Genomic DNA, 23603 nt, shown 5'->3' with positions numbered 1-23603 from the left:
CCAATCAGCAGAGCAGTGTTTAAATTTGGCGCCAATCTCACTGATTGGGCGCGGCTGGCGTCCACGACCAATCAGCACAGCGGTGTTTACATTTTGCGCCAAGATCACTGATTGGTCGGGTGCAGAGACCGCGACCAATCAGCGAATCGTATTGGTGAGGACCAGGGAGCGGAATCGTATTGGTGAGGACCGGGGAGCGCCGCTGCCTGTACCGCTACTTCCGCTGCGAGAAGCCGGGACATGAGCGACTGCTTGCAGCAGAAGTATCCCGACCGGCAGTGCCGCTCCCCGGTCCTCCCTTGACACCCTAGCCGCTGATCTCCCGACAGTAGCCGCATGGTGTTACTAAGGTCCGGACATTTGTGTTCAAAATCGCTGATTAGTCGCGGGCGCTGCCTGTGACCAATCACCCATTTGGGCGCCACATTTAAATATCGGCCGCGACCAATCACCGATCTTGCAGACACATTTAAACACCGCTGTGCTGATTGGTCGCGGACGCTATTTAAATGTGGCACCCAAATCGGTGATTGGTCACGGCCGCTGCCCGCAACCAATCACCGATTTGGGTGCCACATTTAAATAGCGTCCGCGTGTTTAACTTTTGGGCCAAGATCAGTGATTGGTTGCGGCGAGAGATCGCGACAAATCAGTGAATCGTATTGGTGAGGACCGGGGAGCGGCGCTGCCTGTGCGGCTACTTCCGCTGCGAGAACCCGGGACATGAGCGGGCGCTCGCAGCAGAAGTATCCCGACCCGCAGCGCCGCTCCCCGGTCCTCCCTTGACACCCTAGCCGCATGGAGGTCAGCGGCGCCGGCGGTCGGGAGATGAGCGCTTCGCGCCGGTCATCTCCCGGCTGCATCGCTGCTGAGCTCCGTCCCGCAGATGAGCCGCTAACGGCCGCCATCTTTTTTCAGAAATCCCGCGGCGCTGATTGGCCGCTGCCGGACCAATGAGCGACGCGGGATTTCTTGGACAGACAGACGGGATAAGACGATTATATATATATAGATTCTGGGGGCAGCATAAATGTAAGATTTCAATTGCCAGCTGCCTATTTGTTAAATGCACCATCCCATAATTTAATCCCAATAAAAAAAATAAATAAATAAAAAAAAAAAATAAGAAAAGTCAACATCAGGTCAAGCCTGATTCCCGTACTGACACCGCTGGAACGGCGCCGACACTGAAGGGAAGTATAGGTGTCATTATTTTTACTGGGGGGGAAACATAGGGATTGAGAAGGGGTTATCCAAGTAGTGGAACTGAATGAAGGTTCCTGCGTGCATTTAGTGCTGAGCGGCATCATGACAATGTGCCAGGTGTCTACTTTCCACAGACCCTGGCAGCCATTGGCTCCCTGCGATCGTATCTCACCAGTTAAGATCCATAGGAAACCATAAAAGTTTTCTTACATACTGCAATAGTATTATATTGCATTATCAGTTTAAAAATAAAAAAAAGGGAAACAAAAATAAAGAAACATTTGATATCACCATAAAAATCCAATCTATCAAAATAAGAAGAAACCCATAGGGCAAAGAAAAAAAAAAACAATCAAAACGTTGTATGTGCCCCAAATTGGTATCAATGACAACATGAAATAAAGAAATATCTCTAATATATTTCTCTCATGTATAGTATGTATAATAGTATGTATATACAGTGCTGGCCAAAAGTATTGGCACCCCTGCAATTCTGTCAGATAATACTCAATTTCTTCCTGAAAATGATTGCAATCACAACCGGAAGCGGTTGTTCGCAGTTATTTTGGCTAAAGGTTGTGCAACCAAGTATTAGGCTGAGGGTGCCAATACTTTTGTCTGGCCCATTTTTGGAGTTTTGTGTGAAATGATCAATGATTTGATTTTTTCTTCATTCTCTTTTGTGTTTTTTTCCTTGCAAGCAAATTAAATGAAGAGAATAATACCAAAGAATTTGTGATTGCAATCATTTTCAGGAAGAAACTGAGTATTATCTGACAGAATTGCAGGGGTGCCAATACTTTTGGCCACCACTGTATATATACACACACTACCGCTCAAAAGTTTAGGGTCACCCAGACAATTTTGTGTTTTCCATGAAAACTCATACTTTTATTTATCAAATGAGTTGCAAAATGAATAGAAAATATAGTCCAGACATTGACAAGGTTAGAAATAATGATTTTTATTAGAAAGAATCATTTTCTCCTTCAAACTTTGCTTTGGTCACAGAATGCTCCTTTGCAGCAATTCCAGCATTGCAGACCTTTTTCTAGCTGTGAATTTGCTGAGGTAATCTTGAGAAATTTCCCCCATGCTTCCAGAAGCCCCTCACACAAGTTGGATTGCCTTGATGGGCACTTTTTGCGTACCATACGGTCAAGCTGCTCCCACAACAGCTCAATGGGGCTGAGATCTGGTGACTGCGCTGGCCACTTCATTACAGATAGAATACCCGCTGCCTGCTTCTTCCCTAAATAGTTCATGCGTAATTTGGAGGTGTGCTTTGGGTCATTGTCCTGTTGTAGGATGAAATTGGCTCCAATCAAGCGCTGTCCACAGGGTATGGCATGGCGTGGCAAAATGGAGTGATAGCCTTCCTTATTCAAAATCCCATTTACCTTGTACAAATCTCCCACTTTACCAGCACCAATGCAACCCCAGACCATCACATTACCTCCACCATGCTTGACAGATGGCGTCAGGCACTCTTCCTGCATCTTTTCAGTTGTTCTGCATCTCACAAATGTTCTTCTGTGTGATCCAAACACCTCAAACTTTGATTCGTCTGTCCATAAAACTTTTTTCCAATCTTCCTCTGTCCAATGTCTGTGTTCTTTTGCCCATATTAATCTTTTCCTTTTATTAGCCAGTCTCAGATATGGCTTTTTCTTTGCCACTTTGCCCTGAAGGCCATCATCCCGGAGTCGCCTCTTCAGTGTAGACGTTGACACTGGCATTTTGCGTGTACTATTTAATGAAGCTGCCAGTTGAGGAGCTGTGAGGCGTCGATTTCTCAAACTAGAGACTCTAATGTCCTTGTCTTGTTGCTCAGTTGTGCGGCGGGGCCTCCCACTTCTCTTACTTCTCTGGTTAGAGCCCGTTTGTGCTCTCCTCTGAAAGGAGTAGTACACACCGTTGGAGGAAATCTTCAGTTTCTTGGCAATTTCTCGCACAAGAATAGACTGTCGAGTTTCACATGAAAGTTCTCTTTTTCTGGCCATTTAGAGAGTTTCATAGAACAAACAAATGTAATGCTCCAGATTCTCAAGTAGCTCAAAGGAAGGTCAATTTTATAGCTTCGCAAATCAGCCAAACCGTTTTCAGCTGGGCTAACGTACTTGTGCAAGGGTTTTCTAAACATCCATTAGCTTCTTACACAGTTAGCAAACACAATGTACCATTAAAACACTGGAGTGGTGGTTGTTGGAAATGGGCCTCTATACACCTGTGTAGATATTGCAATAAAAACAAGCCGTTTGCAGCTAGTATAGTCATTTACCACATTAACAATGTAGAGAGTGTATTTCTGATTCATTTAAGGTTAGCTTCATTGAAAAAAAATGTGCTTTTCTTTCAAAAATAATGACATTTCTAAATGACCCCAAACTTTTGAATGGTACTGTGTGTGTGTGTGTGTGTGTGTGTGTGTGTGTGTGTGTGTGTGTGTGTGTGTGTGTGTCCTAGATCTGAATGAAATATTCTCATTGAATACTTTATTCTGTACAAAGTTGAATGTGCGGACAACAAAATCACACAAAAACCATCAATGGAAATCAAATTTATTAACCAATGGAGGCCTGGATTTTGAGTCACCCCCAAAATTAAAGTGGAAAAACACACTACAGGCTGATCCAACTTTGATGTAATGTCCTTAAAACAAGTCAAAATGAGCCTCAGTATTGTGTGTGGCCTCCACGTGCCTGTATGACCTCCCTACAACGCCTGGGCATGCTCCTGATGAGGTTGAGTATTGTGTGTGGCCTCCACGTGCCTGTATGACCTCCCTACAACGCCTGGGCATGCTCCTGATGAGGTTGCAGATGGTCTCCTGTGGGATCTCCTCCCAGACCTGGACTAAAGCATCCTCCAACTCCTGGACAGTCTGTGGTGCAACGTGACGTTGGTGGATGGAGCGAGACATGATGTCCCAGATGTGCTCAATCGGATTCAGGTCTGGGGAACGGGCGGCCAGTCCATAGCTTCAATGCCTTCATCTTGCAGGAACTGCTGACACACTCCAGCCACATGAGGTCTGGCATTGTCCTGCATTAGGAGGAACCCAGGGCCAACCGCACCAGCATATGGTCTCACAAGGGGTCTGAGGATCTCATCTCAGTACCTAATGGCAGTCAGGCTACCTCTGGAGAGCACATGGAGGGCTGTGCGGCCCTCCAAAGAAATGCCACCCCACACCATTACTGACCCACTGCCAAACCGGTCATGCTGAAGGATGTTGCAGGCAGCAGATCGCTCTCCACGGCGTCTCCAGACTCTGTCACGTCTGTCACATGCGTTCAGTGTGAACCTGCTTTCATCTGTGAAGAGCACAGGGCGCCAGTGGCGACTTTGCAAATCCTGTTTTTCTGTGGCAAATGCCAAGCATCCTGCACAGTGTTGGGCTGTGAGCACAACCCTTATCTGTGGATGTCGGGCCCTCATACCACCCTCATGGAGTCGGTTTCTAACAGTTTGTGCAGACACATGCACATTTGTGGCCTGCTGGAGGTCATTTTGCTGGGTTCTGGCAGTGCTCCTCCTGTTCCTCCTTGCACAAAGGTGGAGGTAGCAGTCCTGCTGCTGGGTTGTTGCCCTCCTACAGCCCCCTCCACGTCTCCTGGTGTACTGGCCTGACAGACATAGTGAAAACCTTCTTGCCACAGCTCGCACTGATGTGCCATCCTGGACGAGCTGCACTACCTGAGCAACTTCTGTGGGCTGCAGAGTCAGTCTCATGCTACCACGAGTGTGAAAGCACAACCAACATTCAAAAGTGACCAAAACATCAGCCAGAAAGCATTGGTACTGAGATGTGGTCTGTGGTCCCCACCTGCAGAACCACTCCTTTATTGAGTGTGTGTCTTGATAATTGCCAATAATTTCCTTCTACTGTGTATTCCGTTTGCACAACAGCATGTGAAATTGATTGTCAATCAGTGTTGCTTCCTAAGTGGACAGTTTGATTTAACAGAAGTTTGATTTACTTGCAGTTACAGTACAGACCAAAAGTTTGGACACACCTTCTCATTTAAAGATTTTTCTGTATTTTCATGACTATGAAAATTGTACATTCACACTGAAGGCATCAAAACTATGAATTAACACATGTGGAATTATATACTTAACAAAAAAGTGTGAAACAACTGAAAATATGTCTTATATTCTAGGTTCTTCAAAGTAGCCACCTTTTGCTTTGATGAGTGCTTTGCACACTCTTGGCATTCTCTTGATGAGCTTCAAGAAGTAGTCACCGGAAATGGTTTTCACTTCACAGGTGTGCCCTGTCAGGTTTAATAAGTGGGATTTCTTGCCTTATAAATGGGGTTGGGACCATCAGTTGTGTTGTGCAGAAGTCTGGTGGATACACAGCTGATAGTCCTACTGAATAGACTGTTAGAAATTGTATTAAGGCAATAAAAAAGCAGCGAAGTAAAGAAAAACGAGTGGCCATCATTACTATAAGAAATGAAGGTCAGTCAGTCCGAAAAATTGGGAAAACTTTGAAAGTGTCCCCAAGTGCAGTTGCAAAAACCATCAAGTGCCACAAAGAAACTGGCTCACATGAGGACCGCCCCAGGAAAGGAAGACCAAGAGTCACCTCTGCTTCTGAGGATAAGTTTATCTGAGTCACCAGCCTCAGAAATCGCAGGTTAACAGCAGCTCAGATTAGAGACCAGGTCAATGCCACACAGAGTTCTAGCAGCAGACACATCTCTTCAACAACTGTTAAGAGGAGACTTTGTACAGCAGTCCTTCATAGTAAAATAGCTGCTAGGAAACCACTGCTAAGGACAGGCAACAAGCAGAAGAGACTTGTTTGGGCTAAAGAACACAAGGAATGGACATTAGACCAGTGGAAATCTGTGCTTTGGTCTGAGGAGTCCAAATTTGAGATCTTTGGTTCCAACCACCGTGTCTTTGTGCAACGCAGAAAAGGTGAACGGATGGACTCTACATGCCTGGTTCCCACCGTGAAGCATGGAGGAGGAGGTGTGATGGTGTGGGGGTGCTTTGCTGGTGACACTGTTGGGGATTTATTCAAAATTGAAGGCATACTGAACCAGCATGGCTACCACAGCATCTTGCAGCGGCATGCTATTCCATCCGGCTTGCGTTTAGTTGGACCATCATTTATTTTTCAACAGGACAATGACCCCAAGCACACCTCCAGGCTGTGTAAGGGCTATTTGACCAAGAAGGAGAGTGATGGGGTGCTACGCCAGATGACCTGGCCTCCACAGTCACCAGACCTGAACCCAATCGAGATGGTTTGGGGTGAGCTGGACCGCAGAGTGAAGGCAAAAGGGCCAACAAGTGCTAAGCATCTCTGGGAACTCCTTTAAGATTGTTGGAAGACCATTTCCGGTGACTACCTCTTGAATCTCATTAAGAGAATGCCAAGAGTGTGCAAAGCAGTCATCAAAGCAAAAGGTGGCTACTTTGAAGAACCTAGAATATAAGACATATTTTCAGTTGTTTCATACTTTTTTGTTAAGTATATAATTCCACATGTGTTAATTCATAGTTTTGATGCCTTCAGTGTGAATGTACAATTTTCATAGTCATGAAAATACAGAAAAATCTTTAAATGAGAAGGTGTGTCCAAACTTTTGGTCTGTACTGTATATTCTGTTTAAGTGTTCCCTTTATTTTTTTTGAGCACTGTATATTATCTATCAATGTCTGTTTGCCATCAACACAATCACACTGACTACGACTATAGTTTCCAGGTCCATTTTATGAAACAAAAAAAAGTATTTTTTTTTCTCCACCTCCCCCAAATTATAAAAATTAGTCAATAAATTACATGTGCCCTTAAATTAGAAAAAAAAAAAATTCCATTCATACCATAAAACAATTAGTTACAGCACTCGGGATGCAGTAGCACAAAATTAATTTTTTCCCCTTCATAAGAGATGCTTGTGCAAAAAGTAAAAAAAAAAAAAAAAAGTACATGTTTGATATAAGTGCAGCATTCTGCTCCGTAGAATAAAGGTAACTTCATAGTTCTACTACACGAAAAGGCTACAAAAGAGCAAGAAAAGGCTAGAAAGAGCAAGAAAATGCTACAAAAGAGCAATGATGGAATTTGCAGTATTTTTTATTTTTTTATTTTTAAATCTCTTTACGCAAAAAAGATTTATAAAAGTTAATAAATGATATGTGCCTAAAAATGGTGGCATAAAAAGAGAAAAAAAAATATAATATATATAAAATATTATTATCTCTTTGAATAAAATCAAATATTAATCATTACTTGATCAGTAAATATCAAAACAGGCCCGATTGTTTGTAATTGAGGCATATTACTCTTCCCTGCTATCAAGAAGCCCCGGGAATGACTTATTCCATACCTTCCCCATATGGCGTGTGTTCTCAGCCACTGACTCGGAGAGGCCTCCATGCCGAACATCACTGCATCGCCGTAATCCACAAACGGCCGCTGGTTCCTTGGGGTTAAAGAAAATAGGATCAGAAAAGAAATTTCCCAAAATTCCATAGTGGCAGACTACCACTAGGGGAGCCGTAATAGGGTCATCTATGGCACAGAGTGTCTCTGCAAACCCGAAATGGTGCAATTCCAGAGGGGTATTTTTCGGCTTTCTTCAAGTGATATTGGCCATGCACAGGTCGTAACGTAGACCATGACGCGCTCAGTATTCACCTCTGACAGATGTGATTTGCACATTTTACTAGGAGGTCCATGCAATGAACAGCAATGATTCCCATCACAACCAGACTCAGGGGACCCAACTGCAAGATAAAAGAGGGGAAAAAAAAAATCAATGGAAAGAATAATAATATAATTCATTATACAGAGTTACTGAATGGACGCAGATCTGAACATGCTCAAAAACAGCAATCATTACAGGGATTGTAGCAAGTCTGTAAGTTATATTCTAAGTTACTGATCACTGGCAGGTGACTGCACAGACCCCCGCAGATCTTGGAGAGGAGGTGGAGAATGCACACTGCTCCATCATTGTCTGGGGGGGGCTTGGAGACAGGATCCAGCCCTTCCATCTCCGGCACTCCCATAGGAAATGAATAGAGCGTGACCTCCAATCCTTTCAGTAAAGACTCTTGGGATCACTGGGGGTCCCAGCAGTCAGACACCAGTGATAAGTAAGCTACCCCTTATCCATGGGTCAAACATTGGCTGGCTGCTCATTTCAGTAGCTAAACCAGCCCAATGCATGGCAGAGAAGGGGGCTGGCTTGGGTAGTTAGCCAGCCCCCTCCATACACAGCACTAGTGACATATTGGATGTAGAGGAGCACAGGACCGGTTATAGCTAAAGATAAGAACACCATTATAAATAGCAAAATAGTATTTAGTGGAGTAAATTTATATCGAGAACATCTGAAGATATTTTTTTTTTTTTTTTTTTTTTTTAGGTGCAGAACCCCTTTAAATCACAAGATGGTCTATGCTCCTTCGTACGATGAGCAGTAGATTGGTGAACACTTCCTGTGCATGCAGAAGACCTTCTTTCTTCTATATGGTCTTGTTTTTCTGGTAAGGTCTTCAGAAGCGGGCCATTGTCTCACTATCAAAATCCGTTCCAATCAAGCAAATGAAACAAAGCTGCAATACCAGGGTCAGCCACTACAAAATGTAAGGCGCTGTGCCTGGAGACCCATGAAGAGGCCCCATCGATGGCTCCGGTCTCTGCGATCATCTGGTCAGTGGGGTGTTGGAGAGTCAGACTTTCGCAAATCTGATATTGAAGATCAGTCCTAAAGGTCACCAGACAAATTAGACTAAAATCTGCCAATATCAGCCTTGATCATATGTCTACGGGGGCCTCCAAACTCTACAGGGGTCAGAGAAGGGTGCGACCTGTTGAATTTCAGCAGCTGACCCTTTTGTTCCGGCAGCAATTCTCTTAGCTGAACGTTCCCATGATCGAGGGGACAGTTAGTCAGAAGAGTTGAACGTCAGATGAACGACTGTTTGTAGGCCTAAAAGTGGATGTTCCCTTTCAGTAAATGCGGGTCCTCGGCTGCATGTTCTCATAAAGAAATAAACCGCGTTGTACTCACCGTCCCCGGGTCCACCAGCGAGTCTCGCAGCTGCCCCTGGTGTCTGGAATTGGCTGCAGCAGATCGGTGAGCTCAGCAGCTTTGAGTGGAGAGTTCTGTCTACACCGACTGAGCAGCAGAGCCCACCGACTGAGCAGCAGAGCCCACCGACTGGCTGACATCTTGCATGCTGAGAATCCCGTGATACCATTGGCCTGGAACGGAGATACTGTGGTAAGAACTGAAAGAAGGGGGGGGGTCTTCCATGCTGGTACACAGCAGGTTATGAGGTTTCATAAGGAGGGGGGTCTACTCCTTTAAAAATGTGTTGAATATATCTAACATATTCCTACATCCTGTGATGAAGCTGGTTTCCATTCTCTTGAGGAGTAAAGCGCTGCCCCTCGTCCTTCCAACCTTCGGGCCCCTGTAGAGTGGCTGATGAGGACGGGCATGTGACCAGACGTGTTACTTGACTACCTCTGCTTAGTGGCTTAGTAAAGTGTTAGGTTAGAGGTCGCTTCACCACCAGCGGCTAACTTATAAATGGGAGCAACGGCCCCCGAAGACTGGAACAAACAGGGGGGAAGGGGCAGCTCCTTACTTGTCAAAGGGACAGGATTTTAGCAAGGGATATAAGAGTAATTGGTATATCTGCACCATTACAGCACATTATCTGTAAAGTGGCCCATCCCTTTAAAGAGGACCACCAAGGTCCCCCTTTGAGGAATAGTTTTTTATTATGTTTTTTTTTTTTCAACTTAAATGCATGCAATGGTGTCTAAAAATATTTTCTGCAATTAAAATTTTGCATCGTTTGCCTCATCTATTGCTGGCTGAAAAAGGAGTTAACTGAATATCCAACAGTGAGCTCATCAGATTGAAAGACAAGGAAGTTAGTAATGCTTAGCTGTCTTTCTACAGTCCCTTCAGCAGATTTATCACCACAGCTGAAAGGAAGTCTGTAAAAGATAAACGGTGTAAAATTTGCAATACAACCCAATTGCGTAGCCCGAACTATATGCATGTAAATAATAATGACCAGAAGGTGGACAATCCCTTTAAGTGCAGCTTCCAGCTATGTCAGGCCTGATGCATAACACTGCCTCCAGCTTTGTGCCATTACCTTATCGCTCAGCGACCGCTGCAGAAAGAACATCTTTTTTGATCTTTTTGATAAAGAAAGAGTCAATTATAACCACAAAAAAATGGAGTCATTTGTCATCAAAGCCAAGTGATGCACAAACAAGATAAAAAACAGAAAGCTTTCTGTCTCTCCAGTCATCCAGATAAGTAGCCGATAACTAAGCGTAGCGTGGCCGTAACATGAGCAGCGTCCTGTGATCTGAACGCCGCGGAGAAGAAATATATACAAAGCAAAGGGAGACGCTCCTCATTACAGCAAAATCATCTCAATTTGTTAGATTGTTCATTGTACTTAATTGTTCTCTGTTATCAGCCTTGTCAAGGTGCGGACAGATCGGCTGTAGTGTTATTTAATGGAATTCAATGGTATTACAACCAAGGACATTAAAGGGAATGTGCAGAACTTATAGATCGAGGACATATCCCTAGGACTGCCGCATAAATGGGACGCAGAGCTGAGCTCTGTGTACGGACTGGCCGGCGGCTCTACCCACCCGAGCGTGACAGCTTCATAGAAATACATGTAGCTGTCACACTCAGGTAGGAGTGTGTATGTGTGAGTGTGTGTTGTGGAGATGAGTGGGGCATTATACTAAGTGTGGTTTCTACCGTGGGAGTAAAATGTGAGGGTCAATGAACTGTAGAAAAGCCATGAAAAGGGCATCAAAGTGAGCAACCTAAATGAACCCCCTTAAGGGCTTCATTAGGGATTAGGGTCATTAATTCAAGCCCCTCTCCCTTTCTTTAAAAGTTGGGCAGTACGCCCTTCTGTGTCTGTGTGTTGACCAGTTCATTTTGAGGGGTAGTAAGGGGACAATTCAGACTCTCACTATGGGACCCTATGATTTCTATGTACACCCCCTTATAAACTCCTAGGTTCTTTAAGAGCAATTTAGGTTTTCCATACCACAATCCCGGCATTTTTCACAGCCAATGGTAGGCCGAGGAGTCCGGTCCCAATGTTCCCTTTTAGTAAATGGATCAAAGTCTGGAACCATCTGTAGGAAAACAGAAGAGGAGGGTATCACAACGAAATCAGGATATACAGTTTTCAATAGGCACAATGTAACACTCATGAGTACATGGGAGATTTATGATTTGGGACTTTACAGTGTTACTATTTGATGCTCAGGTCTTTCACTTCTTGAGGCTGCAGTTTGTGCTCCACAGCAGCCATTCCCTCCTTCAACTGTGGTCAGATAATTACAGGCAATTTATTGGCTGTGGAGGTCACATGTGATGAGGCAGCGTCAAAGGACGATTTATTGGGAATCAGTATCAGTTTCTGATCGTGGACAACCCCTTTAAGGGCAGGGTAACATAGGTGCTGGCTCTTGTGGTTTTCTTTATGTATAGGGTCAGTGCTTCTGTACACTACAATGCCTGTAGGTCTGTGCTGGGTACGCGGAGCTCAGTATGAGAGAAGCGAGCCTTTATCCCCTTCCCGACATGGCTAATTTTAATTTTTTAGCGCTTTCGTTATTTCCTCCCCTACTTCCAAGAGCCGTAACTTTTTTATTTCTCCATTGACATAGCCATATGAGGCCTTTAGGCTTAATACTAGACTCGCGCTTCCTGTTCTGTACATGAGAATTTTCAGCAGTCTCATTATCATCACAGAGGACTATGATGAAAACCATTCTGAAGAAATGATAGTGACCGCTCACCATTTCCCCCTCCTGTCACTATGACCTTAGATTGAAACACAGCGTGCATCTCCTGTAGAAGTCAATGACTTTGAGTCACCATTTCTGTCTAGAAGACGGGAATAATAGGGTTTATTTTTTTGAGGATGACACCGGTATAGTACACGCAAAATGTTCAGAAGTTACAAGCTGACGTGTACAAACGTTATGCATCTGGGTACTAAAAATTATGCCAGCATCATATGTTCTAGAGCAGGGGTCCTCAAACTACGGCCCGCGGAGGACTTTTATCCGGCCCGCCGGGCTGTGGGCAGAGGGGAGCGGTGCCATTGCCCGCCCTTCCTCCCACTTTCTCAGAGCCCCGGCAGCCCGATACTTACCTCTCCCCGTGCCTCCGCAGATCCGCTGTCTTCCTGGTCTGCGCTCCCTGTGACGTCTCAGGTCACAGGGTGTGGTGACGTCTTTACACCGCGCCCTCCCCTGAGCCGTCACAGGCAGAGCAGAGAGGGACGACGCCGGAGACGCTGGAGTCCGGACCTGAGCAGCGGCAGCAGGCAAGGAGGGAGGTGAGTATTGGATTTTTTTTTTTTTTTTAAATGTATGGAGGTATGGGACATAATATTAGGGGTGACATGCTGCATGGGGCATTATATGGGGGGGTGACATGCTGCATGGGGCATTATATGGGGGGGTGACATGCTGCATGGGGAATTATATGGGGGGTGACATGCTGCATGGGGAATTATATGGGGGGGTGACATGCTGCATGGGGAATTATATGGGGGGGTGACATGCTGCATGGGGAATTATATGGGGGGGTGACATGCTGCATGGGGAATTATATGGGGGGGGTGACATGCTGCATGGGGAATTATATGGGGGGGTGACATGCTGCATGGGGAATTATATGGGGGGGTGACATGCTGCATGGGAAATTATATGGGGGGGTGACATGCTGCATGGGAAATTATATGGGGGGGTGACATGCTGCATGGGAAATTATATGGGGGGGTGACATGCTGCATGGGAAATTATATGGGGGGGTGACATGCTGCATGGGAAATTATATGGGGGGGTGACATGCTGCATGGGAAATTATATGGGGGGGTGACATGCTGCATGGGAAATTATATGGGGGGGTGACATGCTGCATGGGAAATTATATGGGGGGGTGACATGCTGCATGGGAAATTATATGGGGGGGTGACATGCTGCATGGGAAATTATATGGGGGGGTGACATGCTGCATGGGAAATTATATGGGGGGGTGACATGCTGCATGGGAAATTATATGGGGGGGTGACATGCTGCATGGGGAATTATATGGGGGGGTGACATGCTGCATGGGGAATTATATGGGGGGGTGACATGCTGCATGGGGAATTATATGGGGGGGTGACATGCTGCATGGGGAATTATATGGGGGGGTGACATGCTGCATGGGGAATTATATGGGGGGGTGACATGCTGCATGGGGAATTATATGGGGGGGTGACATGCTGCATGGGACATTATATGGGGGGGTGACATGCTGCATGGGACATTATATGGGGGGGTGACATGCTGCATGGGACATTATATGGGGGGGTGACATGCTGCATGGGACATTATATGGGGGGGTGACATCCTGCATGGGACATTATATGGGGGGTGACATCCTGCATGGGACATTATATGGGGGGTGACATCCTGCATGTGGCATTATATGGGGGGGTGACATGCTGCATGGGGCATTATATGGGGGGGTGACATGCTGCATGGGACATTATATGGGGGGGGTGACATGCTGCATGGGACATTATATGGGGGGGGGTGACATGCTGCATGGGACATTATATGGGGGGGTGACATGCTGCATGGGACATTATATGGGGGGGTGACATGCTGCATGGGACATTATATGGGGGGGGTGACATGCTGCATGGGACATTATATGGGGGGGTGACATGCTGCATGGGACATTATATGGGGGGGTGACATGCTGCATGGGACATTATATGGGGGGGGTGACATGCTGCATGGGACATTATATGGGGGGGTGACATGCTGCATGGGACATTATATGGGGGGGGGTGACATGCTGCATGGGACATTATATGGGGGGGGGTGACATGCTGCATGTGGCATTATATGGGGGGGTGACATCCTGAATGGGGCATTATAAAAACAGGGGAGTGATATCCTGCATGGGTCATTATATGGGGGGGGGGTGACATCCTGAATGGGGCATTATAAAGACAGGGGAGTGATATCTTGCACGGGGCATTATATGGTGGGCGAAAGGGAAATCCTGCATGGGGCATAATAAAGGGGGGGGGGGGGGGACGACAGCCTGCATAGGGCATTATAAGGGGGAAACAGCCTGCCTATTGAGGACCTATGCTGCCTATTGGGGACCTATGCTGCCTATTGGGGGACATTTACCTGCCTATTGAGGACCTCTGCTGCCTATTGGGTACAGTTACCTACCTATTGAAATACCAGTTGATTTAACTTTACTTGTTCTTCATTTTAAATACTGTATTTGTTCCTGTATTGTTTTTTTCTACTACAAAATAAGATATCTGCAGTGTGCATAGGAATTTGTTCATAGTTTTTTTTAAAAACTATATTCCGGCCCTCCAATGGTCTGAGGGACCGTGAACTGGCCCCCTGTTTAAAAAGTTTGAGGACCCCTGTTCTAGAGGGAGAAAAACTAGGAGAGTCACTTATAGAGAAGGATCTGGGTGTACATGGAGATCACAGACTAAATAACAGCATGAAAGGTCAAGTAGCCACTTCTAATGAAAACAGTATACGGTCATACATTAAAAAAGGTATTATTAAAGTTGTGGGACAGGGACGTAATACCGCTACTTCAGCGTGACCTCATCTGGAATAGGAGGTTCATTCTGGGCACCGGTTCACAGAAAAGTCACAGCAGGAATCCATGATGGTTTCAAGAGAAGCCTAGATGTTTTTTTGTTGTTTTTTTTTTTTGTTTTTTTTAGAAGATAATAAGATACTTAAATAAATGTACAAGGAGTAGCGGCTCTCCTTGTGCAGTGACATGCCAAGAGGAGCATTGCATGGCCTATAAGTCTCCTTACACTGCCATGTCTCCTTACACTGCCATGTCAGACAAGTCACCCTCCACAAGGAGAAACATTACCACTTAGACCCCAGTCTAATCATATAGCCAAATTAGATATATTTTGTTTTGCACTGAGGAGGAGCAACAACCCAAAACACGTGTCTGAAAATAGAGATTCTGGTTTGGCTTTTTTCCTAAGTCACATGGCAAGGCTCGTTAAAGGGTCGACAGTCGAACTTGACAGTCATGTGTCTTGTCAACCGTACTAGCCATGTTATTATAGTGCACTCTCCATTCATTTCTATGGGAGATGAACAGAAACCACAATAAGAAGATAACGGTCCAGCCATGAACTTACGTGGTGCTGCTGCTTCCGTGTTCTCCGAGCCTCTCGTACTGGTTGGGTCGGGCTACGAAGCTATTGATGATCCCAGGAGAAGATTCCTCGCTGGGACTGACCTCTGTGGAGCTGTAGTCATTGTATGCGTCACTTCTCAGCCTGGTGGTCGCCATGATTCCTAAACCAACAGAAGAGTGAAGAGTGTAAAACCAAGGAAAGCAAAGTACTGGGCTCTGGAGACAGCACATCTACTTAAAGGGAATCCGTCAGTAGGATCAACCCTTCTAAGCCGTCTATATGAGCACACAGGTCATAGGAAGCTGAATGTGACACCTTGATATCTGTGATCTGATGTCTTGTTCCAGAGAAATCCACATTTTTCTTAATATGTAAATGAGCTGATAAAATCTGTGGGCCGGACATAGATCTCCCTGAGAATCTGCCTCCAGAGCTTATGTTAAATGAAAGGAAGCATTACCAGTGTGAGACATGTAATGACTGACATGACAGTCTGCTCTCGGATCTTCATGTCTCACACTAGTAACGCGCTCTTTCAGTTAACCTAAACTCTATTTGCTTACAAGGCATCACCTGCTGACTAGACATGAGCGGCCTTGCTCAATGCCCGTACATTTAGTGAGGCCGGACATGTCTAGTTGGATTGTGGCTGGATCTATTCAAATCACATACTTGCGGTCCTATAACCGCCTGCTCCCAGCAAGGAGAATCCTGACAGTGCGTGCTGTGATGATTCACTTGGACAACCCCTTTAAAGGATAGTAAACTATCCCCTGTCCTATGGATTCCCACTGGAACCCCAAGAATTGGGTTCTAGATCTCAGGAATCCAGAATGTTGAATAGATCGGAGGTGTGTATGCTTGACCTTTCCGCAACCCAATGTCTATGAGACTGCAGAAAATAGCAATGGAAAAAAAAAAAAGAAACCGGTCACCGTTTTGATTTCAACAGATTCTGTATGAATGTAAAACAATCCCGGGCGATAACCGTCACGCCACTGTGGGCTGCTAAAGAAGCTGCCCGAAACCGGGCGAGGATCATGCACAAGTCCTATCTGATAAGTGGGACCCTGCACAACAATAATGATGGCAAATCAGACAATTGCCTGACAAACTAGACCGCCGCCGGCACGTGGGGCTATCCCTGACAATCTAGACCGCCGCCGGCGCGTGGGGCTACGCCTGACAAACTAGACCGCTACCGGCCCTATGCCTGGGACACTAGACCGACAACGTGTGGGGCTACAGCTATCTTATGCCAAAAGTCTCAAAAAAATAACCAATATACATCAGTCGTCTGCAATCAGTATGACTACAACTCCCAGCATGCACTACCAGTCATTATCACAGGTAGGGAAGTCGTCTTATCAGTCCAGCTAAATCCTTGTTCACACGTTCAGTATTTGGTGAGTTTTTTACATCAGTATTTGTAAGCCAAAACCAGGAGTAAATGAGAAATCCAGAAGTGGTGACGTGTTTCTATTATACTTTACCTCTGATTGTTCCACTCCTGGTTTTGGCTTACAAATACTGACCGTGTGAACATGACCTAATAGGTAGAAATATATGTCCAGCAATTATCGCAGAAAACAGGTCCCTTCATAGCCCCATATAAAAAGCTAATATACTGATGTCGGTGCAGTGATTCTCCATTCATCAGGGAACCTGCTCACATTTGGTCTGGAGATTGCACAATCTGAGACTTTTGCACTGAATTAATATAGGGAACTTACAAATCAGAAACCAGCAAAAAAGTGCAGAGTCGGGAGCACAGTGCTACATGACACACAAAGGGGCTGATTCAATATATATATATATATATATATATATATATATATATATATATATATATATATATATATATATATATATATATATATATATATATATATATATATATAATCACACACACTGATAAAAAGAAAAAATAATTATAAATATTTTAATAATATTGCAATTAACCTCCTTATTCCCATTTGAAAATAAAGGAATTATACAAAGATAAATAAAATAAGTATATACATTACCACAGCACCCAGAAAATTCCAATCAAAATTATTTAACCCATGTGGTAAACGCCATAAAGGAACGGGAAAAAAAAAAAATTGCAGGTTGTTTTGGAGTTCTTGCATTTCCCTCTAAATATAATAAAAAGTTATAAAAGAAAAAAAAAAAAAAAAAAAACTTATTTACCCTAAAATGGTGTCATTAAAAATTTGAGTTCACCATGGAAAAAAAAAAAAAGCCCCCCACAACCCTCTGATGACATAAAAATAAAGAAATTAAGACTCAGAAAATGGCGACAATTTTTTTTTTTAACCAACTTCTGAATCTTTTTAAAGCACTAAAATTATTATAATAATAATAATAATAATAATAATAATAAATACACGTCTAGTTTCTCCATAATGGTGCAGACCTGGAGAATCATATTTAAGGGTCTTTTTTGGCTGCACAATAAACGCTGTAAAAACAAAACCCCAAAACAATGTCGAAATTGAGGTTTGGGGGGTTATTGCAGGGGGTCCCATTTCAGCACATTTGGTTTTAATTAACCTGCTTTTCAGCAGCCTGTACCTTACACCTGCCTGCAGGCAATATGGGGGAACACAGCAGTTATTTCTTGGACAGGTGGATCCAGGAGGGTCATGAGAGCTGCTGAATGCTCCAGGAAGACCCTCCTTACAGTATCTGCACCTTCCTGCTCTGATATTATGCATTTCCATATGATAAATCACAATATTGACCCTCGCTGGCCCCCGTACTGCCGATATTGCCCTTCTAACTGACCATATCACCACACTGACCCTCTCCGGCCGCCGTACTGGCCGGCTAATTCCACGCTCCCCAGTACTTACATGCTCAGGGCCCCGCGGTCTCGGCAGTGACACCAGCAGCAGCGGTCTTCACACACTTCCTGCTCCTCCGCTCTGTCAGCTCCTCATCATTACCTCCAGCACCAGCAGCAAACACTACAGTCACGTGAGGGGCTGATCAGCTGATCGTCGCCATGACAACTGAATTATAATTTATTTTTTTTTTCTTCCTTTTGAACCTCGGAAACTTTATTGTTTTATCTACAAGGAAGAACCGTGTCCCTGTTTAGGCGTTTATGTCGTTATTTATTTATACCTTTATGTCTTTTCCGTGAATATTATTTATATAAAGGCTGTCAAAGTAGGTTTTGTGTTTGTCGCTTTACTGACGGGTTACTTGCAATAAACAGTTGCTTACACTAGGTGGCGATAGAGCCTAATAGAAAACTATAGTGTCATGGAGTTAGCCGGCCACTTGGTGGCGCTGTGTATACAAAAATAGATAGAAAGATTATTATTATTATTTATTATTATAGCGCCATTTATTCTATGGCGAGATAGCTAATTATGGCAGACAGAAAAATAATGTTTTGCTTCTATAGGGACCGTGCCTATATATAGTCTGTATAAGGGAAAATATATCAGAAGGAATGAAAATTTATTAAAGGGGTGGTCGCAACATAAATTATGGTTAAAGGGGTTATTCACTATCTGGACAACCCCTTTTTTTTAAGGTAACATGTTTTCTGATTGGAGTCGTTCTCTTTCTTCTCCATCTTGTCCAGACGCCATGATGACTTTTCCCATCCACAGCCGTCTCTGCAGACTCCCTTCATCTCCAGTCTTCTGCAGCACATCCCGACATGGTGCCCTTAACAATAAGCATTATAATGCTCCTGCATAAAAATATCTGCCCTACGCTGAGCCCCTGAATAATTGCCCCTCACTATATTCCCTGCACAAAGTATGACCCCCACACTGTCCCTCATATGGTACATAGTGTTGAGCGAGCACTAAAATGCTCGGGTGCTCGAAGCTCGGGCCGAGCTCACTGTGATACTCGGGTGCTTGACCCGAGCAACGAGCCCAATGTTAGTCTATGGGAGACCCGAACATTTTTGCGGCGGCTCCCCCGGCAGTCTGTAGAAAGCCTAAAAAGTGCCCAAAACGATAGTGACAGTGCTCAAATGACATGGGGACAGCATGGGGATCACCCCAGGAAGCATTTCTGACCCCCAGGTCACTGCTGTCAACAACATGGTCAGAGGTATTAATACACTTTTACAGGCTCACAATAAAACGTTCAAAAACGAAAGTGAAAGTGCTTTCCTGTGAAATATGTTAACCCCTTAACGACCATGGGTCTTTCTGTTTCTTCCCAGAGCCAGAACTTTTTTAATTTTCGTTCAATATGGCCATGTGAGGGCTTATTTTTTGCGGGACGAGTTGTACTTTTAACCCCTTAAGCCCCGCGGGTGGTTTGCACGTTAATGACCGGGCCAATTTTTACAATTCTGACCACTGTCACTTTATGAGGTAATTACTCTGGAACGCTTCAACGGATCCCCCTGATTCTGAGATTGTTTTTTCGTGACATATTGTACTTCATGATAGTGGTAATATTTCTTCGATATCACTTGCGTTTATTTGTGAAAAAAACGGAAATTTGGCGAAAATTTTGCAATTTTCAAAATTTGAATTTTTAAGCCCTGAAATCAGAGCGATATGTCACACAAAAGAGTTAATAAATAACATTTCCCACATGTCTACTTTACATCAGCACAATTTTGGAACCAAAATTTTTTTTTGTTAGGGAGCTATAAGGGTTAAAAGTTGACCAGCGATTTCCCATTTTTCCAACAAAATTTACAAAACTATTTTTTTTAGGGACCACATCACATTTGAAGTCACTTTGAGAGGTCTTTATGACAGAAAATACCCAAAAGTGACACCATTCTAAAAACTGCACCCCTCAAGGTGCTCAAAACCACATTCAAGAACTTTATTAACCCTTCAGGTGCTTCACAGGAATTTTTTGAATGTGGAAGAAAAAAATGAACATTTAACTTTTTTCACAAAAATGTTACTTTAGACCCAATTTTTTTTATTTTCACAGGGGTAACAAGAAAAAATGGACCCCAAAATTTGTTGTGCAATTTCCCCTGGGCACGCAGATACCCAATATTTGGGGAAAAAATACTGTTTGGGCGCACGGCAGGGCTCGGAAGGGAAGGAGCGCCATTTGACTTTTTGATTGTAAAATTTGCTTGAATAATTAGCGGACGCCATGTTGTGTTTGGAGAGCCCCTGTGTGCCCAAACTTTGGAGCTCCCCCACAAGTGACCCCATTTTGGAAACGAGACCCCCCAAGGCACCTTTCTAGATGCATAGTGAGCACTTGGAACCCCCAGGTGCTTCACAAATTGATTCGTAACAATGAAAAAGTGAAAAAAAAAAACACTTTTTCATTTTTATGAATCAATTTGTGAAGCACCTGAGGGTTCCAAGTGCTCACAATGCATCTAGATAGGTGCCTTGGGGGGTCTAGTTTCCAAAATGGGGTCACTTGTGGGGGAGCTCCAATGTTTGGGCACACAGCGGCTCTCCAAACGCAACATGGTGTCGCTAACAATTTGAGCCGATTTTCCGTTAAATTTGTTAGAGGACACCATGTTGCATTTAGAGAGTCCCTGTGTGCCCAAACATTGGAGCTCCCCCACAAGTGACCCCATTTTGGAAACTAGACCCCCCAAGGCACCTATCTAGATGCATAGTGAGCACTTGGAACCCCCAGGTGCTTCACAAATTGATTCGTAACAATGAAAAAGTGAAAAAAAAAACACTTTTTCATTTTTATGAATCAATTTGTGAAGCACCTGGGGGTTCCAACTGCTCACTATGCATCTAGATAGGTGCCTTGGGGGGTCTAGTTTCCAAAATGGGGTCACTTGTGGGAGAGCTCCAATGTTTGGGCACACAGGGACTCTCTAAATGCAACATGGTATCCGCTAACAAATTGAATGGAAAATCGGCTCAAATTGTTAGCGGACACCACATTGCGTTTGGAGAGCCCCTCTGTGCCCAAACTTTGGAGCTCCCCCACAAGTGACCCCATTTTGGAAACTAGACCCCCCAAGGCACCTTTCTAGATGCATAGTGAGCACTTGGAACCCCCAGGTGCTTCACAAATTGATTCGTAATAATGAAAAAGTGAAAAAAAAACACTTTTTCATTATTACGAATCAATTTGTGAAGCACCTAGGGGTTCCAAGTGCTCACTATGCATCTAGATAGGTGCCTTGGGGGGTCTAGTTTCCAAAATGGGGTCACTTGTGGGGGAGCTCCAATGTTTGGGCACACAGGGACTCTCTAAATGCAACATGGTATCCGCTAACAAATTGAATGGAAAATCGGCTCAAATTGTTAGCGGACGCCACATTGCGTTTGGAGAGCCCCTCTGTGCCCAAACTTTGGAGCTCCCCCACAAGTGACCCCATTTTGGAAACTAGACCCCCCAAGGCACCTTTCTAGATGCATAGTGAGCACTTGGAACCCCCAGGTGCTTCACAAATTGATTCGTAATAATGAAAAAGTGAAAAAAAAAACACTTTTTCATTTTTACGAATTAATTTGTGAAGCACCTAGGGGTTCCAAGTGCTCACTATGCATCTAGATAGGTGCCTTGGGGGGTCTAGTTTCCAAAATGGGGTCACTTGTGGAGGAGCTCCAATGTTTGGGCACACAGGGACTCTCCAAATGCAACATGATATCCGCTAACAATTTGAGCCGACAATTTGTTAGCGGATATCATGTTGCATTTGGAGAGTCCCTGTGTGCCCAAACATTGGAGCTCCCCCACAAGTGACCCCATTTTGGAAACTAGACCCCCCAAGGCACCTATCTAGATTCATAGTGAGCACTTGGAACCCCAGGTGCTTCACAAATTGATTCATAAAAATGAAAAAGTGTTTTTTTTTTCACTTTTTCATTTTTACGAATCAATTTGTGAAGCACCTGGGGGTTCCAAGTGCTCACTATGCATCTAGAAAGGTGCCTTGGGGGGTCTAGTTTCCAAAATGGGGTCACTTGTGGGGGAGCTCCAAAGTTTGGGCACAGAGGGGCTCTCCAAACGCAATGTGGTGTCCGCTAACAATTTGAGCCGATTTTCCATTCAATTTGTTAGCGGATACCATGTTGCATTTAGAGAGTCCCTGTGTGCCCAAACATTGGAGCTCCCCCACAAGTGACCCCATTTTGGAAACTAGACCCCCAAGGCACCTATCTAGATTCATAGTGAGCACTTGGAACCCCAGGTGCTTCACAAATTGATTCATAAAAATGAAAAAGTGTTTTATTTTCACTTTTTCATTTTTACGAATCAATTTGTGAAGCACCTGGGGGTTCTAAGTGCTCACTATGCATCTAGATAGGTGCCTTGGGGGGTCTAGTTTCCAAAATGGGGTCACTTGTGGGGGAACTCCAATGTTTGGGCACACAGGGGCTCTCCAAACGCAACATGGCGTCCGCTAACAATTTGAGCCGATTTTCCATTCAATTTGTTAGCGGACACCATGTCGCGTTTGGAGAGCCCGTGATGTGCCTAAACAGTGGAGCTCCCCCACAAGTGTCCCCATTTTGGAAACTATACCCCTCAAAGATTTTATTAAGGTGTATAGTGAACATTTTGAACCCAGAGGTACGGCACATTATTTGTTTACATTAGGTCATCATATTGAATAAGTTGTCATTATTCTTGAGCGCAAGTGCTCGCTACTTGAGTTTGCATCGGGTACTCAGGTATGCACCATATACAGCGTGTGCTCGAGTGACATGCTCGAGTCCCTGCTCCGCATGTTTCACGGTTATTATACACCCAAAAAAAAACATGCGGGGATCGCTCGTGCATGGCAGGCAATCCCCGTAAAGTTTTTTGGCCGCGAAGCATATGGGGCAGAGACTCGAGCATGTCACTCAAATACCCACGATACTAAATGCATACCAGAGCACCCGATGCAAACTCAAGTAGCGAGCACTTGCTCTCAACACTAGTCGCCATATCGTCATCTTTTTTTCTTACTTTTGAAAAAAATCCCAACCCCAGCCCTAACCCTAGCACAACCCTAGCCCCAGCACAACCCTAGCCCCAGCACAACCCTAGCCCCAGCACAACCCTAGCCCCAGCACAACCCTAGCCCCAAACCCAGCCCTAACCCTAGCCCAATCCTAACTCAAGAGTTTATTTTTGACGCCGTTCCTTGTGCGGTATAAGTGATTAGACGACTTTATTCTTCGGGTCGGTGTGATTACAGCAATGCCAGAATCATATGGGGTTTT

General features: G+C 44.5%; 1 protein-coding gene across 1 annotated transcript in view; it reads right to left on the bottom strand.

Moving 5' to 3' along the window:
* The window catches only part of LOC141164496 (proton-coupled amino acid transporter 1-like), a 72445-nt gene extending 53982 nt beyond the window's left edge, over nt 1-18463 (bottom strand). The window contains exons 1-5 of the mRNA XM_073649826.1: nt 18312-18463; nt 15454-15613; nt 11284-11374; nt 7871-7959; nt 7560-7655 (exon numbers count right to left, since the gene is read on the bottom strand). Coding sequence (XP_073505927.1) covers nt 7560-7655; nt 7871-7959; nt 11284-11374; nt 15454-15608 — 431 coding nt within the window. The 5' untranslated portion in view covers nt 15609-15613; nt 18312-18463. The remainder of the gene's footprint in view (nt 1-7559; nt 7656-7870; nt 7960-11283; nt 11375-15453; nt 15614-18311) is intronic.
* Nucleotides 18464-23603: the final 5140 nt, after the last annotated feature.

Source organism: Phyllobates terribilis, unplaced genomic scaffold, assembly GCF_046119375.1.
Source record: "Phyllobates terribilis strain yellow unplaced genomic scaffold, ASM4611937v1 Scaffold_10__3_contigs__length_209671492, whole genome shotgun sequence".
Lineage (NCBI taxonomy): Eukaryota > Metazoa > Chordata > Amphibia > Anura > Dendrobatidae > Phyllobates > Phyllobates terribilis.
The sequence above is the reverse complement of the archived record's forward strand: the minus strand, read 5'-3'. Positions and strand labels throughout refer to the sequence as shown.